The sequence below is a fragment of the Sciurus vulgaris genome, assembly GCF_902686455.1.
Source record: "Sciurus vulgaris genome assembly, chromosome: 2".
In the NCBI taxonomy this organism is placed as follows: Eukaryota; Metazoa; Chordata; class Mammalia; order Rodentia; family Sciuridae; genus Sciurus; species Sciurus vulgaris.
Window position 1 is genome coordinate 36,286,514 of NC_136462.1, and position 26,605 is coordinate 36,313,118.

The following is a 26,605-nucleotide window of genomic DNA, read 5'->3' on the forward strand; positions in this document are numbered from 1 at the left end:
TTTATTAAGTTGTGTATGTCCTCCTCGTTCAGTTTAGGTAATTCATATGTCTCTAGAAACTTGTTGATGTCTTCGAGGTTTTTCTGTTTTGTTGGAGTATAGATTTTCAAAATAGCTTCTAATTATGTTTTGTATTTCACTCGTGTCTGTTGTGATATTCCTTGTTCATTCCGAATTTTAGTAATTGGAGTTTCTCCCTCTTTCTCTTTGTTAGTGTGGCTAAGGGTTTATCAATTTGTTTATTTTTTCAAAGAATCAACTATTTATTTTGTTAATTTTTCCGATTGTTTCTTTTGTTTCAATTCGTTGATTCGGCTCTGATTTTAACTATTTCCTGTCTTCTACTACTTTTGGTGTTGGTCTGCTCTTCTTTTTCTAGGGCTTTGAGCTGTAGTGTTAAGTCGTTATTTGTTGATTTCTACTTCTTTTGTTGAATGCGCCCCATGAAATAAATCTTCCCTCTAAGTACTGCTTTCATAGTGTCCCAGAGATATTGATATGATGTGTCTTTGTTCTCGTTTACTTCTAAGAATTCTTTATTCCCTCCTGATGTCTTCTGTTATCCATTCATTCATATAATAGTGTATTATTTAATCTCCAAGTATTGGAGAAGTTTCTGTTTTTTATCCTGTCATTTTTTTCTAATTCAATCCATTATGATCTGATAGAGTACAAGGTAGTATCTCTATCTTCTTGTATTTGCTCACAGTAGCTTTGTGGCATAATACATGGTCTATTTTAGAGAAGGATCCATGTGCTGCTGAGAGAGAAAGTGTATTCGTTCTTGTTGGATGGTATATTCTATATAAGTCGGTTACCCTGCACAAAACTCAACCTCAAAATGAATGAAGGACCTCGGAATCAGGCCAGAGACCCTGCTCTTATAGAAGAAAAAGTAGGTACAAACCTTCAACTTGTTGGCTTAGGATCAGACTTCCCTTAACAGGGACTCCCATAGCACAAGAAATAAAAGCAAGAATCAACTACTGGGATAGATTCAAACTAAAAAGCTTTCTCTCAGCAAAGGAAACTATCAGTAATGTGAAGAGAGAGCCTACAGAGTGGGAGAATATCTTTGCCACTCATACTTTAGATAGAGACGCTAATTTCCAGAATCTATAAAGAACTCAAAAAACTCTACACCAAAATACAAATAATCTAATCAACAAATGGGCTAAGGAAATGAACAGACACTTCACAGAAGAAGATGTACAAGCAATCAACAGATCTATGAAAAAATGTTCAACATGTCTAGTAATAAGAGAAATGCAAATCAAGACTACCCTAAGATTTCATCTCACCCCAATTAGAATGGCGATTATCAGAACACAAGCAATAATAGATGTTGGCGAGGATGTGGGGAAAAAGGTACACTCATACATTGCTGGTGGGGTTGCAAATTAGTGCAGCCACTCTGGAAAGCAGTATGGAGATTCCTCAGAAAGCTTGGAATGGAACCACCCATTTGACCCAGCTATCCCACTCCTTGGCCTATACCCAAAGGACTTAAAATCAGCATACTACAGAGATACAGCCCATCAATGTCCATAGCTGCTCAATTCACCATAGCCAGATTGTGGCTATTGTGGAACCAACCTAGATGCCCTCAGTTGATGAATGGATAAAGAAACTGTGGCATATATATACAATGGAATATTACTCCGCCATGAAGAATGATAAAATTATGGCATTTGCAGGCAAATGGATGAAATTGGAGAATATCATGCTAAGTGAGATAAGCCAATCTCAAAAACTAAAGGACGAATGATCTCGCTGATAAGCGGATGAGGACATATAATGGGGGGTAGGAGGGGTCAGGGTTAGGGTTAGGTTTAGGGTTAGGGATAAGGAGGGTGGTAAGAATGGAGGAAGGAAGGACGGTATAGAGGGAAAAGAGGAGTGGGAGGGGTGGGGAGGAAGGGAAAAAATAACAGAATGAATCAAACAACATTGCCCTATGTAAATTTATGATTTTTAATAAAAAAATTTAGCTGTTTGGGCAAATACATAAGAAGAATTATACTGAATAGTGGGTATATTGAAAGTATTTTTGAACCAAGTATTTTGAACAGATTTTTCATTAGTCCTTTTCAATTTGTTTTAGGGAAAAAGGAAGATAAAATCATTATATTGTACAGAAATACTATGTGATATACATGTGATAGGTTCCTGATGCCCAGAGTTCTGGACTCCTTGCCCTGCTGGATCATATATCATTGAATTGAGCCAAATGGTTGAACTATGGAGTAAATGGGGAAAGCATCACAAACAGCACTATGTAGACTGTGGTTCAGGTATGTGGATAATGAATATTATCAATAAATATAATTTTCCACTGTTACAAAGAAACATTAACTAATTTCACCAAACTCACAATATATAATTTATAACATCCACTCTACAGGATTATTGTAAAGTCATAGAAACAAAGAAGCAATGATATGTACATCATCATAGTACTAATCTTTGCAGGTGGATAAAGTTTTGTTGTCTAGTTGATGAATGCAAATAAACACACTTTTCAGTGATTTAAAAACATTCATTATTTTCACATTATCCAGAATTTTTTTTCTATTTATAAACTGTGGGGTCATCAAATGTCCACATGAAATTTTCTAATTTGCAAAAATAAATTAGAAGAGATTTCATTCATAATCCTTACTAGAATATGCCATGTTTCAAAGAATATGCTCAGTGCTGCTTTCTACTCTGTGGCCAGTAGATTAACAAAATCATTGACTCTTAAATTGGAAAGGTCATCTTGTCCAGCATCACAGCTGGGCCAATTATTTGGGGGTCCTGCTCTTCTCTCTTCTTATTTGCCCCTCTCTCTTACTCTACTTTCTGCTATATACTCTGGTGTTTGAGGATCTGGTCAAAGATCATGAGATGCTACGGATTGAGATATGACAGCACTCAAGAGGATCTATATCCTCTTGATATAATTTCATTTATGTTGCATACTAGCTCTTCATTCTTACCTCATGGTAAGTCTGTGAAGTAAACTGAGTATTATTATTGTCCATTTAAAAAAAATACTTTTTAGTTGTTGATGGACTTTTTAATTTTATTATTTATATGAGGTGCTGAGAATCGAACCACAGTGCTCACACTGCCAGGTGAATGCTCTATCACTGAGCCACAACCCTAGCCCTTATTATGTCTACTTTATAGAAAAGGAAAGTGATATTCAGAGAGGCAACGTAGTGCATATTAAAATCTATACAAAGCAGTAAGTGGCAGAAACTGGCCAGAACTACAACTTCTACCTCCTCATTAAATGTTATTTTATCCCTCCCTAATTAGAAGTAACTATGCATTTTTCACCCCCCAGGCATATGATATGTAATGAAAGGAAGACCTCATGAAACTGACCCTTGTGTAAGAGCATCAAAAATAGGGACACTGAGGTCACAGGTAGGAATTTGTCTGGATGACAGCAGAAGACTGCAGGTGTGGATATATTAATATAGTTCTGGAGAATAATGAGCGTAATTCTGAATTCTAAATTCAAACAAAAACTATGATTTGATTAAACATAACTTAAGGGCTTGTTCACAGATCATAAATTTACTATTTTTTGGGGAACGCATACTTTGAATTATAAAACTTTTCCAATGTAATAGTATAACAAAGACCCATGTATTCATGTCTTAGATTTGATAAATGCTAATATTTTCCTATATTGACTTTAGTTTCTTTCCCCTGGACTTTTTTTACTTTTAAGAAAGACTGATGTTTTTTTCTAAGACTAAGAGATTACTCTGAATAAGAGGAAATGGGTAATGGATTTTAACCATAAATACATAGTAGAAAGAAAACAGTTCATGATTTTCTCATTTTTATTAAGAGAGCAAAGTATATTAATTTTCTTAAGAATAGGAGGATAAAACTGTAAAAACATAATCTGATCTTTTGTTTGGGACATAACTTTCTACTGACAGGTTAGAGACAGTGTGAGAGGTAGGAACATGAGGATAAGGGGATAAATCTATAGACTGGGCCTACTATGCTGACTACCCACATGCTTTCTTTTAAAAAGCAATTTACCTGAGGCCACTCAGGGGAAACTTTTATGACCTTTATACAGACCAAAGATTCCAGGACTCAGGATTTCACAGGTTTTGTCTCCTTCATAGTTCCTGGAGCCTTCCTTATCACATCAGAAAGGAGGGAGACTTCCCAAGGCCTTACGTCTACATATTCCCCCTTTCCAAATTCACTGGGTTTCAAAACACTTAAAAATCTTGGCTCTGTGAAAATACACCATTCTCTCTAGAAGCATTTGGGTTACTCAGGAGCCTGCCTGTACTGTACTCTTATCTCTTATATTTCACCTTCCCCAATAAACTCACGCTTGAAATCCTCTGCTAGTTTGCAAAAAACCTATGGTCTTCATGATCCAAGGCCTGCTTCGTGGTCATCTAGTCACTTTTCCACAGAGATCAATTGATACTAATTAATGACAAACAACACTCATGTTTTAAAAGAACAGTGTATTTTCATATCTATGTGCTAGTCTCACAATGTATGAGTTAGGAAGGACAAGAGAAGACTCTGAGGTTCATAGAGGTAGTCAGAGGTTCAAAGTCAGCCTGTGTTTTTCTAGTATTTTTCTAAATGACAGTAATATATTGTAAAAGACACTTTGTTATGCACCTTCGGACAAAAGCTATTTACAATTATCTAAATATATAAAGTCTTACTCGTTTATGTAAAATACTGATAGAAAAAAATTGTACCTTTAACATCTGAAATATTTTCTAACCATTGCCACTAGAGGAGCTGCTGAATTAAGTTGATTAAATTATCAAGGTATACACTAGTAGTTTCCATTTGTTTAAATAGCAGCAGATCTTAAAGGAATATTGTGATATATTTAAACTTTCTTTTATTAACAGAGTTTTAATTAAATTTGGATGATTAGTAACCACTTGCTTAAAGATAATTCTACTACTATGATTGATCTTGATTTAGACTTTCTACTCATTTTTTGTTGAACTGTTAAATACCAATGGATATTATATCTCCGTTGCTCTCTTAGAGTACCAGTACACGAAGTGTTCTATGAAAAGGCAGCTTTAGTACTAACTGCTAAGAATGGTAAGTACTAGGCAACAGAAGTCAGAGCCATTATTTGATGGCTTGTCAAGAAATCTAGAATCCAGTTATATCTCCATTGTCAATTACCTTAAAAAACTAACATTTTTGGGAAGGGTCCCACTCTTCATCTGTAAATGAGGACAGGTGGATCAGGTACTTTCTTTTTTTTTAATTTTTATTTTTTTTTAGGTACTTTCCATACTAACATTTCACTGATTATGAACACTTGAAGACTTGTGGGATCTAGTTCAAGTGCAAAGGTATAAATTTTTCTTTTGTACTGGGGATTAAACCAAGGGGTACTTTAACACTGAGCTATATCCCACTTAATTTTTTGATTTTGAGACAGAGTCTCACTAAATTGCTTAGGGCCTTGATAAATGTTGAGGCTGGACTTGAACTCTGTGATCCTCCTGCCTCAGCCTCCTGAGTTGCTGGGATTATAGGTGACCATGGTGCTTGGAGTAAAGGTATGACTTCTTTTTTTTTTTTTTTTTTGGTTTGTCAATGGATCTTTTGTTTTATTTATTTATATGTGGTGCTAAGTATCAAACCCAAGGTATCACTTTTAAGTTGACTCAGGAGTCTACTTAAAATATTAAGACTGTACTATTTCCCAAGGGCTAGGGAAGTCCAGCCTTTACAACTGAACAGTTCAGTAGAACTGTTCTTAGGTTAATACTTCAGTAGAACACTGGCACAGTGTGCCATTGGTGCCTTGCCAATTCAGGAGATGAGACACCTTTTACCACTATGATTCCTCTTTACCACTGTGATGCCATGCACATCAGGTCCCAAGTGCCCTAGCAGCTTCTTGAACCCTTAAGGCAACAGGACTCTCAATAAGAAACAAACAAAACAAACAAAAATGACCCCAAATACTGGGAACATAAGAAGCCAGAAATGGAAGGTAGAAGAATAAGCGCAATATTTTAGTACAACTCCTAATAAGTCTGGGGAGAATAGATAATTAACAACAACAATAATGATAACAGCACATAAAACTCTAATGGATATTCAATTTCAATGTTAGAAGGGTGTTCTAAAACAAAAAAACATGATTTTCCAACTTAGTACATGAAAGTAAGGACCGTTGCCATCAAAAACTCAATTAGTAGCTTAGAAGATCAAGTGTTATATCTCAAGGGTTATACAAAATAAAAAAAGATGGAAATCATGCAAAAAATAATAAGAAACTTGGAGGACAGAGAAGACTGACATAAGACAAACGGGATAAGGAGACAAGTGGGGGGAAACAGGAAAATTTCATTTATTTGGAAAGAGCTGGATGGACTTGAAAATTGAAATGTTTACTAAGTCTAGGTAAGACTGATGAAAAAATACAACGTAAGCATGTTCTGGTAAAATTTTGTAATTTCAAGAATAACGTGTGAAATCTTAAAAGATGCCAGATATAAAGACTGGTTAGTAACAAAGAAAAAATAATATTGGACTTGGATTTCTTTATCTATAATATAAAAAACTGAAAATAGTAAATTAGCATCAATATTTCTCTTAGACTAAAGGTGTGTAAACCCCCAAATCCTGTACCAGGACACCATTCACCAATCAGGATGGAAGAACAATATTTTTTAAAATGCAAACATTCATATAACAAATCAAGTAAATGCTCTAGAAAGTGACTGTAAATGAAAAAGTGAATCAAAATAGAATCTCAAGATAGGGATGATATAGAAGGAGAGAAAGCAAGTAATGAAAGTATAACTGAGACACCCCATTCAGTCATTTATAAAATAAATAGCTAAATCTATATATCTAAATGGATACTGATGAATAAATTAGGTAGTTATAATATGTTTTAATAGAATTCCTGAAGTTATAGAGATTTTATATAAAATAACACTTATAATAATACTCTAGAATTTTAAAACATTTTAATCATTTTAAATAAAGCATTGCTCAGAATTACCTAAAAGCGTGAGGGTTGGAAGGAGATGGAATGTAAAAGTATTCCAAAGATACTATCTTATTGATTGTAGGGGGTGCCCAGGAGAAATGAGTAATCTGTAGGAGGAATACAGTCACCACCCTCTTTTTATGTAACAGTGAATAAATATATATTGGATTATGAGTATCAATAATTGGAAGGAAAAGATGAAGGGAATTAGAAGGGTATAGCAAACTTCAAAATAATAAGGGAGATAAAAGACAGCAAATAGTATCTGAATCTAACCAATAACAGAGAAGGGAAGACAGAAACTAATAAAGTCATATAATTCATAATAGAAAGTAAAATGGAAGCAAAAAACATCATGGGCATCATTTATAGCAAACTTCCTGGTAAAGCAAACAATTTTATGTAGTATCAGAGTTACAGTAATTTAAGGCAAGTAAAAATTGGACTTTTTGTTTTAATCTCAAATCCCATTTTAATGTGATTTAAAAAAACATACTTAAGAATAAAGACAACATGATATTCTCCAACTCCATCATTTACCTCCAAATATCATAATTTTATTCTTCTTTATGGCCGAATAATATTCCACTTGTTATATGTACCACTGTTCTTTATCCATTCATCTATTGAAGGGCATCTAGGTTGGTTCCACAATCTAGCTAATTGTGAATTGAGCTGCCTATTAACATGATGTAGCTGTGTCACTGTAGTATGCGATTTTAAATCCTTTGGGATTAGGCCAAGGAGTGGGATAGCTGGGTCAAACGGTGGTTCCATTCTAAGTTTTCTAAGGAATCTCCACACTGCTTTCCAGAGTGGCTGCACTAATTTGCAGCCTCAACCGCAATGTATGAGTGTACCTTTTCCCCCACATCCATGCCAAACACCTATTGTTTGCTGTATTCTTGTAATCGCCATTCTAATTGGGGTGAGATGAAATCTTAGGGTAGTTTTGATTGCATTTCTCTTCTTAATAGAGATGTCATGTTAAGTGAAATAAGCCAATCCCAAAAAAACAAAGGCTGAATGATTTCTCTGATAAGTGGTTAATGATACATTTACAGGGGCAGGAGGAGGTAAGGGAAGAATGGAAGAAGGAGGATGGATTATGTAGATGGAAAGGAGGGGGGGAAGGAAAGTAATAGAATGAGAAACATCATTACCGTATGTACATGTATGAAAACGCAAAATGGTGTGACTCTACTTCGTGTACAACCAGAGAAATGATACAATGAATCAAAAAACAAAACAAGAAAAAAAGAATAGAATCGCTAGAAAAAAAGAACTCGAGAGCACCCCAACCAGAAGGGCCTAAACAAAAGAGATGGCTATGATTATTTTTAAATATATCAGCAAAAAACTATGGTATTTATGAAAATATTATCAATATATATCTACATGAGTATTTCATTATATACTATTTTCATGTATGCTTGAAAATCTTCCTAATAAATATCAAAAGATAACTAAGTAATAAATGGAATGTCCTCTATAACAACAAAAAGAAATAAAAGACTGGAAAATAAGTAGGGCATCACAGTCACCAGGTAAATGTTAATGAGTAAAAAAAGGAGTGCCAATGTTAATGCTAAAAGGGACTTTTATATCAAAAGAACAAATGTGATAAAAGGTAATTTGTGTAAGATAAATATCAAAGTATATCTCTCTTACAAGATGATTCATCTCATCTCCTTCTAGGCTTGGTAATGTACTGCCAAAATTTTGCACACTGTGGCCACTCTGTAAATGTGTGGGTGAATCCTGATTTCAAGTCAACCTCTTCACAGTAGTTTTGGGAATAAAGAGTGGTTAGTATTACAACTGTAATAATATTGTAGAAAATATTGTCTGAGTATGGAACAGAAGATACTACTAACATTTATGTAATCATAAATAGTTTCTTCTTTGAGAAGAAATTTAATGCAAAACAGAATTGTATATGAACCATATCTGAAAGGTCATCACACAAAGGGTGAGTCAATTTATTTCGTATTGCTTCAGAGGGCAGAATTCAGAATTAGTACTAATGGATGGAAGAAACAGGAATTAAAGACTTTGGTCAAGTGTCATGGAAAATCATCCTTACTAGAATAGCTACCCAAAAAGGAATGTGCTGCCTCGTGAGGAAATAAGATCCTTTTCATGAAAAAACTAAAACAGTCCCCCTGAGTTCAGTCCCCTGGTACTGAAAACAAAACAAACAACAACAAACACAAAGACTCCACCCCCCCAAAAAAACCAAAAAAAACCAAAAAAACCCTGATAACTACCAGGAAGAGATTTTTCTTAATTCTCTACTGAAGTAAAGACTGGACTAGCTGATATCAGAAGTTCCTTTTAATTTTAGATATTTTTAGTCTATGGAATACTGAAAATTATGTAAACACTATTTCTCTTTGCACCTTAAGATAAAGCAAGAAAGAGAAACTGAATTGAGCATTGCAAGATGATACTCTCTTTAGATCAAATTCTTTTTCTTTCTCACTTCTGAACATTAGGGGCATTCCATTCCACTATTTGACTTAAGTGAAGGAAAAAAAATACAAGTCTATTTTTTTCCCTAAAGTCCCATGCCATTAATTTTCAACTTGGGAGATGGCTACCAAACAAGAGTAACAACCTTCCTAGCATTCTAAGTCAGTCCTATGTCAAAGAAGTATAAACTTTATAGGTAGAAAAAAGAGAAAAGAGAAGTGTATCTCAAAATAAATGTATCAGAGAATGTGTGGCTTTTTCAAAACTATATGTACTAATCAGTTTCTGTGAAGGAAGAATATAGTATCTAGAGAATATGCCATATTTTTGCTTTGCAAATCAGCAGATCTGATTGCAAGGGGGGACTACTTCATTAAGAGTTTTGCTTTTTAAAATTTGAATCTGCTTTAAATTTACTATAATCCTGATTCTGGCATAAATTTCTTTTTACTTTACCATGAAGTCTGCTGCAAAATTCAAAACCAAGACAAAGCATTTACCCAAGTTTAGCATTTATAAATTTCAGACAGAGTATTCAGAATGCAAATGCATTTTTATTTTAAAATATTTAATATAAACACACAGATGGACAACAGCTGCTAATTAGTTTTCTGTTTCATCTGTATACCAACTGCAAGCTGTATTATTTTAAGATGAGTGAAGATGACAGTTGAATGGTGAGAAAAGTTCTAGGATTATAGATTAAGGAATGGTGAACCAGGCATGGTGACACATGTCTGTAATCACAGCTACATGGAGGCTGAAGCAGAAGGATCACAAGTTTAAGGCCAGTATCAGCAGCTTAGTGAGACCCTGTCTCAAAATAATTAAAGAGAGCAGGGGGTGTAACTTGGTGGTAGAGCGTCCATGGGTCAATCCCCAGTACCAAAAAAAGAAAAAAAAAAAAAAAAAAGGAACATATACTAATTTCTTCAAAGGTCAAGGATAAATTCCTGAACTACAAATTTTTTTGGGTGTGTCTACTTCATGTATGGAATAAAACTATACATGATATATAGCCATCATTTTGCCCTTCATCAGTTCCACTTGGTGTTCTTGCACTAAGGAGTCATATAAAGAAAGAAGAGAATATGGTCCCAGCCTATAAATTAACAAGCTAGTGTAAACAACATTTGAAAAAAATTTTAGAAAATGAATAAGCAAAGATGACATCATTGATTGAATTAAAATGAAAATACATAAAAAATTATACAAATGGTGAGTGAGACATAATGATCCAAATTGGTTTGGGACAATTAAGAAAGGCTTTCTGGAAGATATTACTTTTATGAGGTGAGGGTAGGAAAATAATTTCTAGAGGTACAGTAATATCTAGAGGTTATTATTAGAAGAAAGAGAAATATCAACTATAATAGCATTTCTTAAGGATTAAGAAAGGTAACTGTAATAGCCACTAAAAAAACTTTAATAGTGGGAAGAATCTCATCATTAAATATGTTTGTTCAGGTAGGAAGAATATTCTTTGTTAACCAAAAGAAAATGAGAGACTTTTGCTGATAAAGTGATCAGAAAATAAACCTATTATTTTGATTCAAAAATTAAAACTTTGCATTTTGAGCATTTGAAAGGAGTGAGGTGTTTATTCCATAAGGGAAGCAGGCAGTTTATAAAGAAGACCAATTAAATTAAAATTTGATTTCTCTTTGATGAAAATTCCTACTTTAAGAACATTAGGTAAGCACTAAAAAGTTAGGACACATTTGGTTCAAAAATTGGAAATTGTAAGGCACTGGCTTTGCCTAAGTAATCACTAAACTGATTAAGTATATCTTGGTAAATCCTGCTAAATGTGCTAGTTTTATAAGAACCCCATTTGCTATCTCGGTACTTGTTAATCTTCTACTTCATGCTTTAACGTGAAGAGGCAGTTTCACAAGTTGGCAGCACTGAGAGCAAGCAATTCAAACCCAGAACACCAAATTTATGACAGAGGCAACCAAGCCCAGAATGATCTGAGCGGTGCAGGCTTCTGTGATGGCAGTTTTCCAGAAGGGGGACCCTTTTTTTAAATTGTGGGAATTTCCCAGTCCTTTGGGTCTTGAGAGGCTACAAGGTCCAAGTCAGCATTGGGTGAGCTACATTACTAAGCTGTTGTAAAGCTGAGGTAGAAACACAAATGACTCAACAGTTAAATCAGTTTTAGGAATGTTTTAAACTCAATTAATGCTGAACTTTATTTTTTAAAAAGTTCCTCAAGTGGTTTCTGTATATTTGGAGTATGATTACTGCTTGTTACATTAAATAGGTAAATGTGTAAGATTTAAGCCGGAGAAAGAGGCTCCCCAATATTTAAAATAGCCTTCTAAAACCATTTTACATTATCCTTCTTTCTCTCCCCAAGATCCTTTTCTTTGGAAATATGAAACAAATCATCCCAGCCACAAAGCTTTTGTGTTGTGTAACTTCTGGGGATTCAGTTTGTTAGTTTCAGGGACACCAAGCTGGCAGAAACAGAGTATTAGAAAGAAGCTGCAGGAGGACAAGACAAGGAGACAGTTTTATCCCTGTTTAAAATAAATTCCATTGCCATGACAACTGAGGACATATCAGCATTACAATTCATGCCACAGGTTCAAATTTTAAAATGACCAACAGGGGTCAAGTGGGCAGTGTTCTAATTAGGTTTTCTAAAGTAACCAATGGGGGTATATTAGAAAATATTCTAATCAGGTATCATATGGTAACCAATGGAAGAAAGTGGGATAAGGTCTTCAATCAGGTCTGGATAGGGAAGAGAATGCCCCACAGTTCAGAATATAAGCTTCCAGAATATAACTTCCAGACACTGAGACTTTGAGCCTCTTTCTCTCTCGCTCAGCCCACTCCACTCTACCTAACAGAGTGCTGTCTTCACCTTCAATCAATCTGCACTTTATCTGTTACCTCTATGTATCTTGCTCGATTCTTTGTTCAAGACCAAGGACCTGGACTTTGGACATCCCAATGGCAACAATTTCACTTACTAATGCAATTCTGTTGTCACTGCCATACTTTCTGGCTTGTTCCTCAGGCTAAAGTTTGTTTTATAAAGTTGTTCTTTGTCTGCTTTTGTTTGTTTTTTGTTGGCCAAGGTTTTTGGGATTACTTTGAAAGGACCCTGTAAGATTCTTATGAACAATTGTACAAAGGAAGTTTCTAGGTTCTATGGATAGAGAAGGTGTTCTAGGAAAAGATGGCAGGGCTCTCTAATCCAGATGTACTCCTGCTAAATGTTGTAGACATAAAGGCAATCAAGACAGTCTTTCTTCCAGTTTTCAAGGAGTTTATTATTACCTGGTGAGAAAGAATATAATATTGGCCCAGTATAGACAAATTCCATTTCTCCTCTGTATAGAATATGTAAGATAGCAATTTCTCAAACAAATTTTTTTCAGGGAGTTAGAAAAAAGGAGGAAAAACAAAAAACAAAAAATAATCAGAGAAGCATGTATATCCAAATGCCCAATATTTTGAGAAGTTTTGGCCTCACCGGATTAGCTGCACATATAGCACTCTGTACTTATGTATTTATCCAAACTTCCTACTTTGTCTTATACTCTTGCTCTTGCTCCTGTAGTAGCTCATGCTGCCTAGGAGGACAAAAAGAGGCTAGTAGGTTACTGAACCAATCACAGGAAAAAGAAAACTAGGACATCTATTGTCCTGTATTCAGGGTAGCCAGAAATGCATTGGACCTTAAAAGAATATAAACTCACAAAATCTGTGCCAATTTGGAATATCTGTCCTTGACTAGTTTCATATTCAGGGTGGGGACATAAGATTTGAGAATCATTGGCATAAACAGAAGGACAGAAAGCTAAGGGTGAGCCATGGGAAGATTTACATTTAGGGAATAAGCACAGGAAGGAAGTTTTAAAGTCAAAAGAGAACAGATTGCAAATGGAGGATAAAGATGTGGAAATAGTGTGTTGCTAAAGGATATACAATTATGGCAAAGAGTCCTAACAGCTGGGTTTTGTGGGCATTTTGTGTTTATAGATACCATTTCAACAAGGTATTGTTACTCAGTTGAAAATAAACCAAAGCTGACCTTATTCTGTAGTATAACACCCTCATGGTTTCTTTTAATATCTCTCTCTCCCTCCCCCACTCCTCTTTTTGGTGGGGACTGAACTCGGGCACTTAACCACTGAGCCACATCCCCAGACCTTTTTTGTTTATTTAGAGATAGGTCTTGCTAAGTTGCTGAGGCTGGATTTGAACTCATGATCCTCCTGTCTCAGCCTCCCTAGCCACTGGGATTATAGGTGTGTGCCACCAGGCATGGTTAATCTCTTCTTTTCCTTTTGATTCATTGTACACAAATGAAGTACAACTTTTCATTTCTCTGGTTGTATACAATGTAGAGTCACGCTGTTTGTGTAATCATACATGTACATAGGGTAATATGTTTGTTTCATTCCACCATATTTCCTCCCCCTGTCCCCTCCCCTCCCCTCATTTCCCTCTACATAATCCATCGTTCCTCCATTTTTCCCTTAACCACCTCCCCTGCTGTTATGTATCATTCATTACTAGAGAAAACATTCCATCTTTGGTTTTTGGGGATTGGCTTATTTCACTTAGCTTGATATTCTCCAACTCCATCTTTCAAATCTGAGATTAAGTGCTGGAACTTTCTAAAATAATTTTACTATTATGGTATAATTATAGCTTAGTGGTAGGATCTATGTTTATTTATTTCAACTTTGTATCTTCAATATGAGTTGGTTTAGAATTCATGGTAAACACGATTGAATTTATTACAGCCTTGCTTCTTCCTGCAATCTGTGGATCAGCAGCTTGGTATCAACTGGTAGCTTGTTAGAAATGCAAAACCTTAAGCCATCCCAGATTTGGGAATCACAATCAGCATTTTCAAAAAGATCTCCAGGTGATTCTAAGAGGAATCAATACTTCCTGATGACTGACAAAACAGTGAATAAACAAATTGTATTGTTCTTATCTCCAGTCTTTCTCATCATTAGCCCATGTGATACATCTCAGTCCAATTATCTTTCTAAAATAATGATTTATTATGTCACTTTTGCTTTTAAAAAAAGCTTCAAATTTGACTGAATTGGATAGTTCTACTTGGATTGCAAAGCCTTTCAAAATCTGGCCTCAAATTTTTACTACATTTACCTGCATTATCCTTCTACTAGAACTTCCTGTTGTAATCATTTGGACTAATCTGAATAGCTACTTATTTTTTTTTCTCTATAATTATTTGTTTCTATATCTCTGTTTTTGATCATTCAGTATTTCCTATTTTGATTAATATGTCATCTTTTCCCATCTAAATCTCACTCATCCTTCTAGTATAACTAAAATTGCACTTTCATAAAACTTCTGACCCCTCCAGTCATAGTGCTATACTCTTCTGACATACTTACATAATATCTTGTCTTCATGATGATAGCAGAGAATTGTGGACTGTTAGTATCAAGAAATTTAGATTCTATTTCTACCTCTGCCACTAACTAGTTGTATAACGTTGGGCAAGTTATTTAACATCTTTTAATTCCAAAATTTGTCTTTCTAAAGAAAAGAACTAGGAGTCCCAACAGTATTATGTTCCATGTATATGTGAAAAATATAACTTAGTAAATGCATTTTAATACACACATAATATTTATAAATAAATGCTTTTCAAATGTAGTTGTTAAGTCTCAGGTATTTGAAGTATCACTTCTGTAATTTTCACCGTACTATTAAATTATTCTCTTTTTAGCTAAAAGGTACAATAAATGAAGGCAAATTTTAGGACAACTTAATCTAAATATGTAATGTCTTACTCTTCTATTTTACATTGTCAAAATTAAGACCAAGACCTGAGAGACTGAATCATATAGAATTTAAAAACCAGATTCAATCCTTTTTAAACTACAAGAGAATTGTCACAGCTTAGTCAGGGTTCTGTGACTGCTTATATTCTTGAGCAATTTCTTTCCCCTGCTTTAAACACAGGGCAGAGTTTCTCCTATGATCCTGCTTATGTTCCTGGAGAGCTTCCTGCAGAGGCTTGTATACAACATTTGCAAAAGGCTATGAGAAAGAATGAAGAGGGAGGCAACGTACACAGATATCAACAGGCTGTAGGGTAAATGTACCTTGTTTCCTTTGCTAAACTCCTAGCACAGATTACCAATAAAATAGTTATGAATTCTTCCCTCCCACATTCCACCTCTGCATTTTAAACTATTCACCCTGGACCTCTTCAAATCTGGCAAGATTTGCAAATTGTTAAAAAAAAAATGGCTATATTCAAGGTACATCTTGGAGTTAAATAAAATAGCAACATTAATTATTGGGAAATGTTCGTAACAAATCAACACTGTGGATTCTATACAATTAAATATTATCATATCAAAATAAGAACATTTCAATGGTGTTTGGACTTTATAGAAAGATGTCAGTATACCATAGTAACTTTAAAAAAATACAAAAGTGTAACAATAGGATTGAGAATGGACAGAATTATAGTCCACAGCAGTTCAGGGTACAGAAGAAAAAGATAAAGAAAGCTCCTTTTACCTTAGAATATTTCTTAGAGCTCATTAATGCACTTGGAGGTAGGGCCAGCACCATTGTTGGGTGGGAAACAACTGTACTAAATCTAGTGAGTTTGTTTCCTATAGTTTTGTGCCTTATCTCTTTGTGCTTTTAAAACTCTTAGATTCATCCTTTCCTCAGAAGTTGAATTTTTGTTCTTTAAAGCTATGTCTGCATCAGTATAAATTTTAGGTGCTTGAAATTTATAAAAAGAACAGGTTATTTCCTTTTCCTTGCAGTTGGTCTTTTCTACTATCTTCTTAGGACTAGGGACATTGATACTGTATAACTTGTATGCTGTTTTCATCAGTATGGGCTCTGAGTTGGCTGGTGAACTTCTTCAGAACTAAAAATTCAGGTAAATAACAATGGTAAAGATTTAGGATTGACACTTGAAAATATATCCAATAACTTCTACTCTGATATCCTCAGAAGAAAAATAACCAGAGGTAAGAAGATAACTTTAAAAGGTGAGATGACATAAAGGTACTACATTTTCAGGTACTGGTAAGTTGCTGTCTGTGTCCAAGGTTTGAACTGTATCCAGTTTGCACCTAAGAAGGAGTTCATAGCATACTTTGTCAGAGCATACCTTGTGAAATGGTTAGGGCAGAGCCTCTTCAAAAACACATTTGACCCTGGGAAAGCACTCTTCTTAAAGGAAGAATCCAAACATACTGAGCTTTACTCAGTGACAAGGTGGTGACAAGCAAGAAAACATGATTAGGGTGAAAGATACATCATGGTATATATCACTCTCATTGATCTCCTAGTTTTGTCCCTACAAGGATGATTCTTGAATATTACTTAATGTCAAGTGCAAGTATACCTCCATTGAGCTGGAAATAGTGTCTGGTGAAAAATGGTTAAGCAGCAGTGTTGTGTTAGTAGTGGGGTGGTCAGAAAGCAGACTTGCTTTTGATCACATGTGAGACACCACTGAAGATTCATAGAAATATTTGGGGAATGTACCACAGGGCTGAGTTAATTGGTAGGCAGGGACAATACACTCTTAAATATGGGCAATAATAGTCAATCTGCCTTTTTTGTATATTTCAGTAGGTGGAGCTGGGAGAAACTTGGGTTACTTAAGGATATAAAAATCAATATAAAAATCTAGAAAGCAATTATATTTAAACTTTAAAAAATAATGAAAATTTTGACCATCTCTCTTACTCTACTCACCTATGTTTTTTTAGTATTTTTTTAGATGTTGATAGGCCTTTATTTTTTATTCATTTATTTATATGTGGTGCTGAGAATTGAACCCAGTGCCTTACACATGCTAGACAAGCACTGTATCACTGAGCCACAACTCCAGCCCCTCACCTATGTTTTTCATGTTTTTCTTGAAACCAATGAAAGTGTGAATAGGAATAACACTATCACTATTAGTTCTGATAGATAACAGATGAATACGAGTAGTGGGAACATGAAGTTAAGGGAATAATTCTATTAACTAGACCTTCTGTGCTGACCCTCTCATGCTTCCTTGCTTGCTTATTTATTTATTCATGGTAATGGAGATTGAACCCAGGGGTGTTGTACTACTGAGCTACATCCTCAGCACATTTTTATTTTTAATTTTGAGAGAGGGTCTCAATAAGTTGCTCAGGGGTACACTAAATTGCTGAGATTACAGGCATGGGCTACCATATGTGGCATTCTGTCTTTAAAAAAGCAATTTACTGCACGTTGCCTGTCTTAAATCAATAGGATATGTTACATTAATCACCAAACAATCTGTTGTATTCAGGAGAAATGCAGCTCTGAAAAGGTGATAAGAAGAACATAAATTACTCTGAAGAGGGGGGCTTTTGTGACCTTATACAGACCAGATTCCAGAACTCAGGGACATCAGGATAATTCCCCCTAAATACTGGTTCCAGTTAGAACCACAAGCATGGGCTAACATGACCCAGAGTTGTCTTGGATCTTTGCCATGCACAGTGGGGACTTGAAACTCTGATGCAATCCCATTGCCAGTCAAAAGTCAGAGATGGACCTGGGTGGGACTCTCTGGAAACTTACTTGGGATTTCCAATAAAACTGGAGAGAAGAAAGGGCATGCTATCTTTTTTTCTCTGAAAGAACCCACTCCCTCCCCTTGAGAGTGTCCCCTTTTCACTTTTCCTATTCCTTCTGATAAGCTCATTCCTGCTACTTTGAGCCACTTTTCTGAAGTCTTTCAGGAGTGATGACAAGAACTAGTAAAAGAGGACTACTGTAACTCCCTTGGCTCAGTGGCAGACTCTTGCTCTTTAACAGTTTCTCTGGCATAAAGCTAACACTATCAAAAAAGATCTCTGTACACTTAATACACCATAGCAAAGTAAAATATTATAATAGCATTCCAAGAAAATATCTATTCTCAAAGGATATAAATACCTCTATATTCTTTAGCTTCTGAAGAATGTGATCAGTGAAAAATTATGGTATTAGATTTGTCTCTTTGGCAGCAATTCCATTTAATTAGTGTTTTAAAAGTTCAATTTGTACAAACAACTTTTCAAAGTAAAATACAATACTTACTTGTCTCCCACAATTCCCAGTTGATTGTGGGGTAACCATGTTCCTGAATTGTTGCTAGGAGGGTTGAACGATTGCTGTCTCGAATCTTTCCTGGTAAGAGGTCATCTTCGGGATTTAGCAGCTAAAAGTCAAAAAACCACCATTATTTTCTTAGAATAATGTTGCCTATTTCTAATGGAAAAATAAACAAAACAGAACAAACCAAGAACCCCAAATATACTAAGCAGAATTTAGCACTCTTAGCACCTATAACTGTTTCTGGCATGTAGAAGGCATATGCTCAAAGGATCTTTGAATAAATATTACAAGTAAAGGATGAGAAAATGTTCTTAGAGAATTTAAAAAACAGTAATTTCCACTGTGTTTAACAGCAGGTCAAATCACACCATCTTTGGCTACAATTTAACAATAATGTTCTGGAGATACAGGGCCTTCCCAGTAATTGGTCCAACTAAATAAGACAATTACCTTTTTCCTCCCATATTATTTTCTAACTTATCTTTCAATGAGAACATCTGAGGTAGAGACTGTGTGACATTAGATTCTCAAGTCTGAAGAGAATAATCATTTCTTCTTTTTTTTTTCCCAAAATTTTATCTCTTTTTCGAAGTAGGATCGACATTAATAAAGAAATTAAATCTTTCTGAAGGAGATAGATGTTTTGTCTCTGAGACAAACAAGTAATGCTTAGTTACACATATTGATAATTCTATTACTCAATTTAGTTGACTTTTAGATATTTAATATTATTATTAGTATGTTTGAAGAAAATCAAAAATGCTATTCTATGGTAGCAAGTTCCAATAAGATATAGCATAATAGGAAGAGCTTTGGATTCAGACCCAAGCTCTTTTTCTTAATTTTCTCATTTATAAAATAATTATAACAACTATCTTCATAGTACTTGTTAGCATCGAGATAATGAGTACTCAGGTTTTTTGCAGATAAATATATAATAAATGTGATTCTTTTTCTTCCTTTATGTTATATGATGTTGAAAGGGCATTTATTTTCCTCCTAGTTGTTCTCATATTATTCTTAGATGCTAATACACATGGATTTAGTTTACAGTGTGAACACAAAGTATTAGATTATAAAATACTTAAGAAAGGGAGTCCTTACCACAGACACATGAAGTATAACTTAAACAACAGGTTTAAGATATAGCTTGATTTCAGAAAGATTGAATATTTTCTCTGATATGCAGAAGCTACTCCAAAATAAAGGGGGGGTGTAAAAAATGAGAGAGAGAAAGAGAGAGAGAGACAGACAGACACAGCATCAGGGGGACAAAAAGGGAGAGGGAATTTCATCAAAATAGAGGAAAGATCAGTAGAATAGACAAAGGGGATTGAGGAGGAGAAAAAAGAGACAGGAAAAGGGAAGAACAGTGGAATGAATCTGACCAAACTTTCATATATGCAAGAATGGATGTGGCATCTGGGTCCCAGCATCTGGTGTATCCATAGGACAATAATTTAAACTTCTCAGCCCCTCGAACTCCGAAGCAGGGTGACAGAATAATTCACTTTTTTTTTTGCTCCTCACTTATTCTTTTTTTTTTTTTTTAACATTACTTTGTAAGTGATGTTTTAGCAACATTCATAAATTTTGCTACATTGTAACTTTATTGTCTTTTTAAAAAACATTTAAAAATTATTATTATTTTATTTAGCTTTTAATTTTTTACAGACTGCATTTTGATTCATTGTACACAAATGGGGTACATAATTTCATTTCTAATTCACTTTTTTTTTTTTGAGGTTAGAGTATTAGATGTAATAAATTTAGAATTTTTACACATTCCTGATGAACTGACCCATTTAAAATGTCAAAATGTCCCTCCTAATATCTAGTAATCCCCCCTTCTTTTTGTGGTGCTGCGAATTGAATCCAAAGCCTCACACATGCTAAAAAAGTGCTCTACCATGGATACACTCCCAGTCTTCTTTTATTGTTGTTTAAAAAAAGAAAATATAAATAACAAATTTTAGTTAAGGATTCAGTCTAATTATATTTAGTATAATTACTGCTATATTTGAGTTTAAACTTATTATTTTTTACTTTTCTGTTTTTGTTTTCTTTTTTCTTCTTCTATGCCTTCTTTAGGATTCATCAAATAGTTGTCCTTTTATTTTCTTTCCCTTGTATTAGCTTATATATATTCTTATATTATTATTTATTTTATTTATTTATATATATTCTTATTATTTAGTGTTTATTTTGGAGATTATGCATCCTTGATTTATATAATCTAACATAATTTGGTATTTTTGTAATTTCCCAGGCAACACATGAACTTTAAAACAAGTTACTTACTCCTCTCTACTTTTCAGGATATTATGGACTACATATCTTACCTATACTTTAAGAACATATGTATGTGTTTATATATTCCTATACATATAGATAATATTTATTCTATGTATATATATTTATAAGATTTATATATATTTTAAAACATCACAAGATATTATTTTATGTAATCAACACTATTTACTGTCATATTAACCCTTTCGTTTGCTTCTTAATCCTTTCTGCATTTCCAAGCTTCCAGAATCCTTTTCCTTAAAAAACTCTAGTGTAGATCTGCACAGTTTTTGTTTGGTTGAAAATGTCTTTATTTCATCTTAATTTTGGAAGAAAATATTTCACTGGATATTCAGTTCCATATTGGCAGTTTCCTGACCTTTACAAATGCCAGTTCATTGTTTTATGGGTCCTATCATTTATGCTGAAATTATTTGTTATTTCTCTTGTTCCTCTGAACAAAATATGTTCTGCTGAAACAATTCTCTCTTTTGTTGTTGTTTTTTATTTTTTCTATGATCACCTAGGTGTAATTTCTTTGCATTTGTCCTGTTTGAAATTAGAAGAGATCCCTGAAACTCTGGCTTCCTGTCTTTTCATCAGCTTTGGAAAACTACTAATATCTCTTAAATATGACTCTTTCTTTCACCTCTCTTTAAACTTCAATTATACATGTTAGACCTTTTACCATATTCCCATATGTCTTTTATATACTTTTCTATATTTTCTATTTTTTCTAAAATTTTCATTTGGTTCCTATCAATAGATTTGTTTTCTGGTGAAATCTATCTATAAGAATCAAATAATTGTTATTTTTTGTAAATATACAACAGTTATTTAAAGTCCATGTGAGACAATATAAATACTGGGATCACTTTTAGTGCTCTTCTAGACATTTTTTCTTCCCTTAATTTTTAGTCATTTTGTTCTCTCTCTGGTAATGTCTGGTAATTAAAAAATATATTATTATTAAAAAATCTGCAGAGGCTCTGGATCATGATAAATTTCTTCAAAATGTATTGAATTTATTCTGGCAGTTAGTTAAGGTAAACTCCAATTATATTCATCTTACTGGGGATTGAGATAATTTGATGGTAGATTTCAGTCCCTGTGAAGGCTAGTTTATTTTGGATATGTCCTTACTCCTATAGCACAACCCTTCAAGGGTTTAAACTGATTTCAGTCTCAAACTTTTTGGCAGGTTTTGAACTCCTAAGGTTGATAAAAATTCTGCTTATTTCCTTAGCTTCTTAGTTACTCTTTTATACTTAGCTTCATGTTTCATTACTCTCCCCACCCACTTCACTCTGGTTAGGAAATTAGTAAATTCTTTGAGGGAGAATAGGGTAACCAGGCACGATGGCATACACCTGTAGTCCGAGAAACTCAAGAGGCTAATACAGGTGGATTCCATGTCTGAAGCAGTAAGCAACTTGGTAAGACCCTTTCTCAAAATAAAAATAAATAAAAAGAGCTGGTGATGTAGCTCAGTGGTAGGGCACCCCGGGTTCAAACCCCAGTGCCAATGAATAAATAGATGAATAAACAAATAAGGTGAAATAATTCCAGTTGCATTTCTCTGTGGTTCACTTTTCTCTGATATCTTAGTGACTTGAATTTGGCTGCCTTGGTTGTTCTCTTCAGATACTCGCCTTTTCTTTTCTCTTCTTTAAAAAGTGTTCTACGGATTTTATAGATGTACTTGGTCTAAAAATGCTGTTTTATCAGAGCAGATTAAAAAATCTCCAGGTATTTCTCATGTGCCTCTTACAGCACTATGCCCTTCTGACATTGTGCACGTGGGTTCTACTGCTCTTGCCTGTAGTTTTCCTTATTAGACTACAAAGTTTGTGAGCACAGGAACCCTGTCATCCATATATATCCGTGGTGAATAGCACATACCTTTCACTCATTCATTTGTTAGTTCAACAAACCTATTTTTGAGTACTTTTTAGGTATAGGAATTCTGTGCTGAGGATTTAAGGGTGAACAAGACAGACATAGTCCCTACTACAAAGAGGTCATTGTATCTTACAAATACACAATATCAAGTAAGCCAACAAATAAAATAATTGCTATTTTTGTACATGCTATGAAGGAAATAAGCAGGTGCAAGTATAGCAAATAAGTGGTGGGTGGAGAACAGGAAAGGTCATTTTAGAAGAGATTGTGATATATCAGCTATTCTTGAAGGATAAGAAGGACCCAGGCATGTGAGGTGTGGAGGAAAGAGAACCCAGGGAAGGGAAGGTATATAAAAAAGCTTCTAAAGCAGTAAAAAGAGTGTGTCTAGAACTGAAAGACAACTCCTGGAGGTGGTGAATGAGTAGGACAGAGGCATAAGCTGCAGAGATAGAGGTTATTCCTGCAGGGCTTTAGGTTATGACACAGTTTTGAAAGCAGATGCTTGTTAAGTAGATTTGCTAAATGATTGGGAGTACTTAATTTTTCTTGAAAACAATTCCTGTTTTCAAAAATTATCTTTTTAGATCTTTTTGGATCAGGAAGGAGTGCTTCATGTTCCTTGTGGCAGAGGGAAAGTGTGTACCAGATATAGTGATACAGACTGAGGATCACCATTGTTATTAAATTTTTGTCTACTTACTGAAGCAGCAAGCATAGTTTGCTATTCTGAAACCTGGTATCAGATGAGAAGAAGAAAGACAAATAGATGAAGATCTTTTCTTCAGCTCATGTGAGGACGAATACTAGTGTCAGAAAAGTTGTGAAAGACTTAAAATGGACAAAAAAGATTGCTGGGTATCCATTGCAGCACAATCTTCTGGGTTGTGTTTTTGAGTTGTTTTACAGCAATTATCTGTAGAAAACTGATAGTAAATGCAATGGACTAAATGAACCCCCCTGCTCTCCAATTCATATGCTGAGACCCTAATCCCCCAATGTGATAGTATGCCTTTGGGAGGTAGGAAGGTCATGAGGGTGGAGCCCTCATAAATGGGATTAGTGCTTTTAGAAAAGAGGCCAGAGGATTAGTTAGCTCTTTTTTCTGCCACATGAAGATACAAGGAGAAGTCAGCTGTCTACAACCTGGAGGAGAGCCCTTCCAGGACCCCACTGTACTGCCATTTTGATTTACAGATTTCCATGCTTCAGAACTGTGAGAAATAAATATCTGTTGTTCAAGTCACCTGGTTTATGGTATTTTGCTACAGCAGCCTGAGCTATGACAGTGAACCTAATGTTTAGTCAAAAAAATATACAAATGAACCCTGTCTGATGAATATAACTGAATATGCCCCATGGGTATCAAGCAGTTTTGCATCTATTAGCAAATTTATCTCAGCATTCCTGACTACCTCTATGTGTGTGTTCTTTGAGTTCCCTTTTGAATCAGTTGTAATATCTTACTGGTTTCCATTTATAAAGTTAAATAAATTATTTTATACATGTTCATTTTATATATGTATGAGATACATAGTTTTATCTTTAAAAAACATCATACTTCAATTTTGTATACTCCACTGAGATGCCCCACTGATTTATTTGATAGAATCAGTTAAACTTCATTGCCAGATAAGTGCTTTTTTTGGGTGGGGGCGGGGCCGGGGGTACAGGAATTGAATTCAGGGCACTTTACCACTGAGCCACACCCCCAGAGTTTTGGATACAGAGTTTCACTTAATTGTCCAGGCACTCCTCAAACTTCTGATATTCTTACCTTAGCTTTCTGACTTGCCGAGATTATAGGTATGGGTCATAGTAACTGGCTTAGAGAGGTGTATTGTATGGGTGCTTAAATTTGGACATAACTTTTCTTGGTCCTGGAGTGAATTCAAAAGAGGAGTATAACTCTGTTTGCTAACTTCCAGGTTCTCTATTTTGAGTTGGTCCTGTTTTTGTTTCTGTGCACAACCAAGAAAGTATTCCCCCATGTGGCAGTGGTGACTAGAAATTTGATTTTATGGCCTAAGCATTTGGTGATCTCTGTAAGTGGATAATACAAAGCTATTCTTAATAGAAGACAGATAATCTGGTTTATTAGTCTTTTTGTTATTTCTCTTATTGTCCATTTTGAGCCCAAATTAAGAATTCTGGGTCTTCTAGGAAGAGACTAGCTCTTTATTAGTATACAAATTAATTTAGCAGTGGCAGAAGTGATCACGTTCCTTATGAGTCTAGGTATCTGTATTCCAGAAAGGAACCTACCTTACTTAGTGAGTGTGAGATGTTTACCCATTTCTGGGTGGTATTCATAAATCAAATTATATTGTGTTTTAAAACTACTCTGTTCTGAGCTTAGAGAAATAATAAATGCTTATATAAATAGAATATTTCTAAAATTCCAGATAATAAAGAAATTTACCGATAGTATTTATTTGTTTTTTTTATTTTTAAGAGATGAGATCTAGCTATATTGCCCAAGTTGGCCTCAAACCAAGGTTCAAGGGATCTTCCTGTCCCAGTCTAATGAGTAGTTGGGACTATAGGTACACACCACTGCACCCGGCAAGTTAAAATATTTTAAATGGGCTAAACTAAAAACAAACAAATCAACAAACAAAAAACCAAAAAAAAAACCCCACAACCCTACATTTAAGACTCCAAGTTCATATAGTGAAGATAAATCTTTGGCAAATTACACTAGTGCAATAAATTTAGTTATTAAGAAAACCCAGTAATATTCTTTTCTTCATCAGTGTTAAATATAATAAAAAGTATGCATTTTATTTCATTTGGGTGTTCCCCCCTCCCCAATTATATAGCTTTATATACCAAGCGAGCTAACAATATTCCTACATTTTTAAGATTATAAAAGATTCCTACATTTTTAAGATTATAAAAATGTAAAATTGAGCCAGGCATGGTAGCACAGCATGGTGGCTCACACCTTAATCCCAGTGACTCAGAAGGCTGAGACAGTAGGATCACAATTTTCTAGGCCAGTCTCTACAACTTAGAGAGATCCTATGCAACTCAGCAAGACCCTATCTCAGAATAAAAAATAAAAAAGGGCTGTGGCTGTAGCTCAGTGGTTAAGCAACTCTGAACTCAATTCCCTGTACCAAAGAAAAAATAAAATTGAGATCAATGAAGGAAAATAATTATTCTGAGAAACTTTCTTTCGTTATAATTTTTGTTGTTAGTTTGAGAGAATGGGAATTGAACCCAGGGGTACTCTACCACTGAGCTACATCCCAGTATTTAATTTTTTTTTAATTTTAAAATTTGAGATTATAATTATGTTTTACAGTATGTTGGTTTGAAAATAATTTTCAAGATTTTTATGTAAGCTGATATTTAATGAACAATCATCAGATAGCTTGATAGTTTCTAAGAATACTAGATCGCTGATTACTAAGTATAATTTTAAGTTAATATGATTTTTTAAAAATTACGCTTTGCTTCTTGTTTTATATGCTACAGAAAGGCAGTATCTTTGGTTTATTTTAATGAATGTATTTGTTTAACTTTGCTGCAATAAGAAGGTGTAAGAGGATGTGTGTGGCTGTAGAAAATTGTATTCTGTGTGTTTATGAGATTTGCTAGTCTGCTAAAATAATTACATATGACTTCTCAATGTTTTCTCAAAGAAATAGAAATTAGTTATTTTCTTAAATGTTATAATTAATATGGGTGGTTATAATTATACTAGGATTAATAAAGACAGAAGTATAATTATGTGTGTTCTTGAGTTTTTCAAGGGAAAATATATTTTTCTTTTTCTTGTTTTATTTTTTTTAAGTTGTATAT

At 34.4% G+C, this 26,605-nt stretch overlaps 1 protein-coding gene across 1 annotated transcript in view; it reads right to left on the reverse strand.

The window, feature by feature from the left end:
- The window catches only part of GPHN (gephyrin), a 709,158-nt gene that overhangs the window by 35,945 nt on the left and 646,608 nt on the right, over positions 1-26,605 (reverse strand). The window contains 2 exon segments of the mRNA XM_079127200.1: positions 18,584-18,602; positions 18,605-18,704. Coding sequence (XP_078983326.1) covers positions 18,584-18,602; positions 18,605-18,704 — 119 coding nt within the window.